Here is a 9422-nt window from a genome sequence, read left to right as displayed (position 1 = left end):
GGGAGGCCAGCGGTCCTGCTTCCCGTTCGCTGAAGGAGCCGCAGCGCCGGAGAGGAGACGACCAGTGGTCAGGACTGACCAGTTTGCCTCGTTAAAAAGAATTGGTTAGCTGTGCACACTCGAATCCACGTTTTCCTGACATGATTGAAGGGAAGAGCTCCTGACAGAGGGCCTTCTTCATACGTAAACGCAGGCTCCAGGTGGAGATCCGCCTCTATATCCTGGGCTCTAAAATGGAGATAATACACGGGTGCCAGGAGTGAACTGTGTCGTAAATGGTATGAGATTTAAATCTGTTAACTGTAAGGCGACTTACAATACCGCCTGCTGTCAGTCACCATAGATGATATATCCGTATGGCCTGGTAAACAATTTCTGCAACCCCAGTCCCAGCTAATAAATACCCACAAGTGTGGGCGAGGCAAGAGGCCCACGGTGGGTGTGTCTGGTGATTGTCTCAGGCCTTCTCAAGAAGTCTTTGAGGAGCCCAAGGTTAATAAGACTTTCTCCTACGTTATCTAGATGTCTGATAGTTTATCGCTTATATTTAAGTGTATGATCATTTTGAGTTAATTGTTGTGAATGGTGTGAGGTAAAGGTCGGGCCTGCTTATTTAGCGAGTTATGCATTTGGCTAGCACTGCTCCAGTGCTGTTGGTTGAATAGACCTTCCTTACCCTTTGAGTGGGAAGGCCTTAACACCTTGTCAGGAACCAACTAATTGTATATATAGATGGTTCTCTTCCATGGCGCTTAGAAGGCTCTGCATCACAGGTAAATATATATTCACTTGTGGTTCATTTTTCAGGCAGAAAATCTATTTCAGGAACTTCAAGAACACTTTCAAGCTCTGACTGCAACGTTAAACCTGAGAAATATCCTTTTCTGTCTCATAACAAATACTGCAGTTGCTTTTGGACTATTGAACTGTCGGGGACTATCTTGTTGTTTTCTGTATTAGTGGATAATTGTTGACCTAAGACTTCCTGGTGTTTACGTCTGCGCCTTTACATGGCATCCTGATGTATTAATTACCGCTCACAGGTAATTACTTCCTGCTTGACCAGCAATACAGGGCATTTCATGAGGCAAGGATAAAACACAAGGACACACGAACAATACATACTACCCAGTGGGGCTTCCCAGCAAGCCCTAAAGAAATCTGGTTAGTCTGCTAAATAGCATTTATACTCCCCCAAACAGTCAACCCTGCACAGGTACTGGTTAGGTCTCCAGCGCAGGGTACGCTGTGTGGCTCTCCTTGCCTTGTTTTGTTTTGTAACTTCAGCAGCTCGCCATTTGGTAAGCCATGGATTCAAACAGAGTTAGGTGGAATGTTTGTTTCCGGTTTAAGAAAATCCAGAAAAGGGGACACTTGCCCTAAGACTTGCCCAAGTGAACTCACTTCACACAATTAAACTCCTGTCTTAAAATGTGTGCAAATTGTTTGCAGAGAGATCCTGTAGATGGGCTCCTACAGGGAAAAAGAGATTCTGAAACAGGATAAAATTTAACAGTAGCAAAGTTTGTTTTAAACACAGTTAATTTTCATTGTATTTACATACTGATTAGAGTTTGATTAAAATATAAACATACCAGACAACCTCATCTCCCCGAATCCATGTCCACAGAAAGGGAGCCAAGGTTTCAGAACCGGGCTCACAGTGCAAAGATTAAAGGCACGTACAGACCCTCAGGGATGTGATTCATGTGCACTGACTTAAGGTGTTAGTACACATCCGCTGCCTTTGATTCCCTCATTTTAGATGCACCACAGGGCATTTTTATCAGCCCTGGTGATGCAGTTTACGTGGAGGCTTTGAGGGACCTGGGTGGGTGCCCGTGTTCCATGTGCTGTTCTCCTTAACCTCGTACTGGAAGAAATGGGAGGTCGCATTGAAGACTTGCAGAAGAATGTGAACGACTTGATGGTGCAAGCTGGGATTGAAAGTTCCGCTCAAGAGCAAATGGCGAGGCCTTATTAAGGCACTAAGGTGTTCACCGTTTACATATCTTCTGCTTTCATCTTCAAACATTTAAGCCCATACTTGTTCACTGAGGGAACTACTGCTTCTGCACTACATGAAAAACCTTCAGGAATAATAAAAAAAATTCACAAATGCTCTTTTCTAAATAGAACAGAAACACTCTTTGTCGTTGTTCCTTAAAAAGTGCACATTTTAAAGGAAAACTATTATTTAAAAATTGGATTTTGTTAAAGTACTTTTCACCCTCATCCCTCAAATTAGTTTTCAATCAAAACACAAGTCATGATGAATGAGTGCTTGGGGATGACAACTAGTGGCTTCTGTTTGAGACGTTCATGGCAGGATTTAAAGAAGACACATGTGCATTAGGTTCTCACCCCGTTTCATGAGTGGTTCCTGAGGATCCCACCCCACCCCCCAGAATGCAAATATTTCTTTTCCAGTGGAATTTTGCATTTCATCTTTTTTCTTTTACTATTTTATTTTTAGTTTTTAGTCTTGGTTTTATTTTTTGTGTCCCCTGCATCGGCAGGCGGACTCTAAACCACTGCGCCACCAGGGAAGCCCATTGGTTTTATTTTTTAATTGAAGGTTTTATTGTAGTTGACGTACAGTAGTATATGTTACAGGCGTACAGTGTAGTGACTCACAATTTTTAAATGTTATCCTCCATTTATAGTTATTAGAAACTATTGGCTGTATTACCCATGTTGTACAATGTATCCTTGTAGCTTATTTTATACATAATGGTTTGTACCTCTTAATCCCCTACCCCTAGTTGCCTCTCCCCCTTCCCTCTCCCCAATGGTAACCACTAATTTGTTCTCTATATCTGTGAGTCTGCTTCTTTTTTTTTTTGCGGTACGCGGGCCTCTCACTGTTGTGTCCTCTCCCGTTGCGGAGCACAGGCTCCGGACGCGCAGGCCCAGCGGCCATGGCTCATGGGCCCAGCCGCTCCGCGGCATGTGGGATCCTCCCGGACCGGGGCACGAACCCGTGTCCCCTGCATCGGCAGGCGGACTCTCAACCACTGCGCCACCGGGGAAGCCCTGTGAGTCTGCTTCTTTTCTGTTATATTCACTAGTTTGTTATGTTTCTTAGATTTCCTACATATAAGTGAAATCCGACAGTATCTGTCTTTCTCTGCCTGACTTATTTCACTTAGCGTGATGCCCTCCAAGTCCATCCATGTTGCTGCAAATGGCAAATTTCATTCTTTGTTTATGGCTGAGAAGTATTCCATTGTATATACACACCACATCTTCTTTATCCGTCATCTGTTGATGGACACTTGGGTTGCTTCCATATCTTGGCAATTGTAAACAATGCTGCAATGAACATTGGGGTGCATGTATCTTTTCGAATTAGTGTTTTTGGGTTTTTTTCTGCACTTCATCTTGAAGATGCAGATAAATGCTTGGCTTCGGGTCTTGGACTGAATATGTATCTGTGTGACATACCTGGAGACACAAACCTTTTGTCTTTTGTGAAGATACTCAAGCATGTTTCACTGACATAATATTCTGATTCTATGAGCACATTCTAATTTTAGTTGAACAATTAGATGCTGCTGTTTTCCTTGCTTTCCTATTTCTCTGTCAATTGTTATCCCAAGTCAGCTGGCAGATCATCCATGCTTATCCTGCTGAATCAGAGTGAGTTCACCTGTCAGTGACTTATTTATAAATTTCTACATCTGCTGTTCTGGTAGAAAGGGTAATTGGAATCTGTGTCCTGCACACACGAGCTGCAGATCTCAGGGAGGGCGCTCCAGTTCTGTCTGCAGGATGAATACTTAGCTCTACCGAGGGAGGTTGCGTCAGACGGGTTGCGTCAGATCGGTCCACCTGCCCTGGAGCCTTGTCCTCCCTCCACCCTCTGCAGAGCCCAGCTCTGGGCACGCTGCCAGGAAGGGGATGGCGGCCAGTAATTTAGTTCCTTCCTGTCATCACCCAGACTCCAGCTGGCTGTTTTAAATTTGGTCAAAACCCACCACATATTAGGCATCAAATTAAATGGATGAGTAGGTATCAAAACTTCACTTTTTTTTTTTACGGTACGCGGGCCTCTCACTGTCGCGGCCTCTCCCGTTGCGGAGCACAGGCTCTGGATGCGCAGGCTCAGCGGCCATGGCTCACGGGCCCAGCCCCTCCGCGGCACGTGAGATCTTCCCGGACCGGGGCACGAACCCGTGTCCCCTGCATCGGCAGGCGGACTCTCAACCACTGCGCCACCAGGGAGGCCCCAAAACTTCACTTTTTTGATGCACGTACAGCCATTATTTAAAGCAGCATGAGAGAAGGTCAGATATCTAAAAGTGCGTTTAAAAGCTGATAATGCCTTTTAAATTAAAAGAAGGACCTGAGTGAGTCTAAAACTGTTTGGCTAAATCTGTGCTTGTTGGTTTTGCTGGGTCAAGGATTCCTAGCACAGTGCTGTGGATTTCAGGGTATTCGGCAAACCCCCTAAACTGGCTGTGTTCCTGCTGTGGGGAGGGGAGTCCATGACCCCCAGATGGTAGGAGCTACTGTTCCGTATTCCAGCGGATTTGGCCCGCCGCCCCGACATCTTCCTGCTGTGAGGAAGCAGGCACGCTGTTGTCTGAGGAGAACCTCTCCACACTGTTGATGCAAAGTGATGCTTTGTCACTTGAAGAACACACCCCTTAAGCTGTGAATCCACACAGACTCCATCTGACTAAAATGAACATCATTTAACATTTAGGGTTTTCTATATTCCAAATTTTTCCTGTACAAAACTGTTCTAGTAATTACGGGAAAGTAAGCTAATTTTATTGATAGCTTTGGAGTCCAGTTTACGTAACTGTACATTAATTGATATATAAATCAATCGTTACTTCATTCAACTTTTTTCTTACAGACTTGAAGACAGTAGACCAGTCATTTGAAAATGTGAAAGAGTGAAAACTGTACTTTTTGAGTAATAATCTACATAACATGAGTTCTTATTTTTAGTATTTAAGAATTCATTTTAGTAAAATAAAGGATTAAAAGAACAAAGGCAATGCAGTAAGAATGTAATTAAGGAGGTGATTAACCACTTAACAAAGCTGGTTGTAAAATGGCAGAGCACTTTTCAATGCACACCTAATATTTGTAAATCATGGAGGAAAAGCACGACTTACATTAGGTCAGTTTTTTTTCCAGAATTAAGTTCTATCTAGATCCTTCTTTAAAATACCACAAGCAGTTTTCTGATAGAAGTTGCTTTTTTTTGGCCACCGCAGCATGTGGGATCTTAGTTCCCCAACCAGGGATCGAACCCACACCCTCTGTATTGGAAGTGCAGAGTCTTAACCACTGGACTGCCAGGGAAATCCCAGAAGTTGCTTTTTTAATAACTGCATTGCAATTCAATAATTCCAGTCACAGTTTTGGGGAAGACTTGGTTTAATCTGCCCAGTCCAAGCAAATTCTAACAGTATGTTCTCCAAACCAAAGGAAACCAATCAAAGGACAGCCAAAGAAACAGGTGATGCAGGAGCCCCCTGATTGCTTCCTGGGACACCCTCACCCGCTCCAGCCCCCATAGAGGTAGTTACCAAGGATATGCACAAAGATTGCACCTAAGTTTACTTTGTCAGTTAGAGATGCTTTCAAACAATTGTTCAATTCACCTGTCTCTGAGCCAAAGTACAAACAGAGCTATGATCGCCTAAAAAGGCTTTCATTGTAAAGAATAACATTATTCCTGCATATAAAATAAATCATACTATTTATACAAAAGTCAGAATCACTCACAATTCTACAATTTAGAATTAACCACTGTCAATACTTTTTTCTAGGCAGGCACTTTTATATAGCTGATCATATTGTTTATAATCTAATATCCTGTTCTCATATCGTAAACACTTTTCCCCAGGTGAAAGTTTCATACCCACTTTTTATGGTTACTAATATTCTATTATGTGGTTGAAATAATTTAACCATCCCCTTAACTATTCCTTGGACTGTGAGGTTATTTCTCACTTCCTTGCTATTATAACTAATGCCTTAATGAGCAGTGTTATCCGCGAATTCTCTGCACATTTCACTAGGGCCAGAGGTATGACCACAGGCCAAGCACATTGAACAGAATGCACCTAAGAAAAGAAAGGAAGGGTCGTTTCACACCCCCGACAGTGATGCAAACCCAAAGTTTTAAAATAGCATCATTTAAATTCAATATTCTTGGTGGTTTAAAATCACGACATTTCCGTTTGATTATGTGAAAAATCTCAAAGCATCTTAGCCGTAATTATAATTTTAGTAGAAACTGGGGCAAATACTTGAATTAAAGTAAACTAAACAGATTTGAGCCTTCATCAATAATACAGAACACAATTTAAAGTCCAGGATTTTTAAGGAATTAAATAAGTAGAAAAGAGAGCTTCTATCAGTTATTAACTAAAATAAAAACATTGATATTGTCAAAAATATGCTACCTTCTTTCTAAAGAAAGTCCCAGGCTGATCCCCTTTTATTGGCTCATCTGACTGACATCTCAATTATTCACTCAAACCAGACATCTAACTTTAAAGAGATTATTTGGCATTTCATAATATCATACCTGTTTCTATATCTTCCTAATGTTTTTATAAAGAATTGCTTTTTTCCAGCACCTTGTTACATATATTTAAAAGAAACGAGAATGTTTTCATAAGGAAAAGAGGGAAAGTAACAGATGGATTTACATGTACTTAAATACTCTTATTCTAATCTAAATTGGACTAACACAACATTTTAGTAGAAAGCAGTGTATTCGTTGAATACTTAAGTAAAATGGAGTCACTTCAATATCCAATCCTGCATTCATGTATCTGTTATGAAACTTATGAAAGCATAAAGCTTAATAATAAAGGGATGAATCTATAAGGCAGAAGTTCTGGGTGCAGTTGTCTGAAGTTTTTAATTCTCACATTTCACTTCCTTTTTTACAATTGCCCGATCTATTACCATAGATTTTTAACTCCCCCCAAATCTCCCTTCAGCCGCTCCAAGCTTGGGCAAGAAAGATCTTTTCAGAACTGAAGTTAGATCACCTTACACCTCCTTCCCCAAGCAAAGCCTCCGCAGCTGCCAGCACCCCCCTTTCCCCCCAGCCCCGCATCCCACTACACTCTCCCCGCAAGACGAGCCCCGCTCCCTCCCACCACTGGCTCCTGAGGTACCCTCTGGAATGGAGTTACACACACACACATACACACACACACACACACACACACACACACACACACACACACACACACACGCGCACGCGCGCGCACGCCTAGTTAGCACTTTTTATATCTGATCTCAGCTTGAAAATAATTTCCTCAGAGATTCTTTCCTTGAGCGCCTGTCCGGGTCTGAAGTAATTTTATGGGATCTCTTGCTGACTATCACAGTTGTAATTTTACTTTTATGTGATCATTTGATTGTCTTCTCCACGAGGCAGCAACTCGATTGATTTTGTTCACCCCAGGTGCCCAGATGCTATTCAAACATTTTCTTTGAATTAATGAATGAATTTTGAGAGTTTCAGAATACTTTGCAATCTTTTTGTCCATGGAGATGCGTGAAAACTCGACCACTTTTTGAACAAGAAAACCGGAGGCCAGAGGGAGGGCTGGGGACAACAGCAATGACTGGAGGAGACTAGTGTGATGTGGCCCCCAGAGAGCAGGGGAGGTGATGCCGAGCTCCTGGGGGAGCTGCGGTTGTTCTTATAGAACCTTTGATGATAAATGTAAAAACGCCACAGAAGAATGCTACGATCAGATGCATTTTAAAAGCCGTTAATAGAAACAATGTAGGAAAAACAATTCAAAATGATACCCACTTAAAGCAAGTCTTCCAAAATGTCCTGGTCTGATTTTCAAGACCTCAGACTTTCCCAGGCAATCCGGGGAGGTCACAAGAACACCCTGCACTTTAACTGAGCAACCCGAGAAAGCAAACTTTCAGGGTGGTCTTTGGAATCATCGGTGATGCGGTTTTCTAGGGTAGTTTTACATGGGAGATGCTTTGATTCTGTTGGTGCCCCAAGCTCCCCGTCTCGTCCGGGCTCGGCGCGGGCAGAATAGGGCAGTCAAGCCCACAGACCCTTGGACGCCTACGTAACAGCCTAGTGCAAACACGGAGGCTGCTGATTGTCTTACTGTCTCAGATCTTGTTTTCGATGTCTTAAAACTATATGAATGGCATCATGCCGTAGTGTCCTCCGGACCTGGCTTTTCCATTCAGCAGTTTGAGATTCGCCTGTGTTGATATGTAGAGGTCTAGACAACGTAACTAACTTCAGCGTAATAGTCCTTTGACTCTTTGCCATTGGTTTCCAAATGATGCTGCAGTGAATACTCTTGCATGTCTGCTGTGTGTATGTCAGTCTCTCTAGTGTACCTGATAACTTACTATATTCCTGAATATATTCTGTACCTCCTAGGCTGGTTGCCTCTGTGTCCGCTGCCATGTCTAATTCCTGGACTTTGCATAAAAGCCATCCTGGGAAGGTTGGGAAACAGAAGTCACTCGATGCCCAGAGAACCAGGGGTATCAGCATACTTTCTCTACCAGTTAATTTCAATTTGATTAAAGCAATATGCACAGCAGTGAGGTAAGGTTTGGTAACCCTGCAGATCTAGGTTTTGAATTCATGTCCTCTGCGACTGGTTGTAACTTTGGGCAATCTATGCTTTAGTTTCCTTCTCTGCAAACTATCTACCTGGCAGGTGCTTGGAAGGATTTGAGAAAATGGCTTATAAGTTACTTGGTTCAGGGTGAGGTAGATAGTAATAAGATATAAGCTTATTATTACAATGATAAGCTTATAACAATAAGATATAAACTTGGAATGAAGAGGCCAAATCATTATAAACTCAACAATATTGCAGTTACAAAGCACCAGTGAAAAAGATAGTTATTAAAGTCAAATGTGAATGAACTTATAAATTAAATTTACAATAAATATACAGTAAGTTTACAAATGTGAAGTGTAACCTTTTTGCTTGCTTATTTTTTGTTAACAGTTAATAAAGCTTTATCAATGAGATATAATTCACATGCCATACAATTCATCCAATTAAAGCATCCAATTCAATGATTTTTGGTATATTCACAGAAATGACGGTGAGCGTCTTTTCAGGTGATTACTGGCTACAGTATTTGTTTTGAGTAAGTGTCGGAAGTATATTATTATTTTTTTTAAATAAATTTATTTATTTATTTGTGGCTGCGTTGGGTCTTCGTTGCTGCGTGCAGGCTTTCTCTAGTTGTCGCGAGCGGGGGCTACTCTCTGTTGTGGTGCGCAGGCTTCTCGTTGCGGTGGCTTCTCTTGTTGCAGAGCACGGGCTCCAGGTGCGCAGGCTCAGTAGTTGTGGCTCGTGGGCTCAGTAGTTGTGGCTCGTGGTCTCTAGAGCGCAGGCTCAGTAGCTGTGGCGCACGGGCTTAGTTGCTCT

General features: G+C 42.3%; 1 protein-coding gene across 3 annotated transcripts in view; it reads left to right on the top strand.

The window, feature by feature from the left end:
• Positions 1-6: 6 nt before the first annotated feature.
• Positions 7-9422, top strand: part of HSBP1L1 (heat shock factor binding protein 1 like 1) — a 15771-nt gene continuing 6355 nt past the window's right edge. Inside the window, exons 1-4 of one of the 3 annotated variants that reach the window (XM_024754784.1) lie at positions 7-278; positions 808-874; positions 1875-1993; positions 2896-2955. In XM_024754784.1, the coding sequence (XP_024610552.1) occupies positions 276-278; positions 808-874; positions 1875-1984 (180 nt within the window). In that variant the 5' untranslated portion in view covers positions 7-275 and the 3' untranslated portion in view covers positions 1985-1993; positions 2896-2955. Of the gene's footprint in view, positions 279-807; positions 875-1874; positions 2145-2895; positions 2956-9422 lie in introns of those variants that run through there. The other 2 variants (XM_024754783.1, XM_024754782.1) reach the window with 2 other exon arrangements.

Source organism: Neophocaena asiaeorientalis, unplaced genomic scaffold (assembly GCF_003031525.2).
Source record: "Neophocaena asiaeorientalis asiaeorientalis breed wild unplaced genomic scaffold, Neophocaena_asiaeorientalis_V1.1 scaffold124, whole genome shotgun sequence".
NCBI classification, from domain to species: Eukaryota; Metazoa; Chordata; class Mammalia; order Artiodactyla; family Phocoenidae; genus Neophocaena; species Neophocaena asiaeorientalis.
Note: the sequence above shows the minus strand (reverse complement) of the source record. Positions and strands in the feature narration are given on the sequence as shown.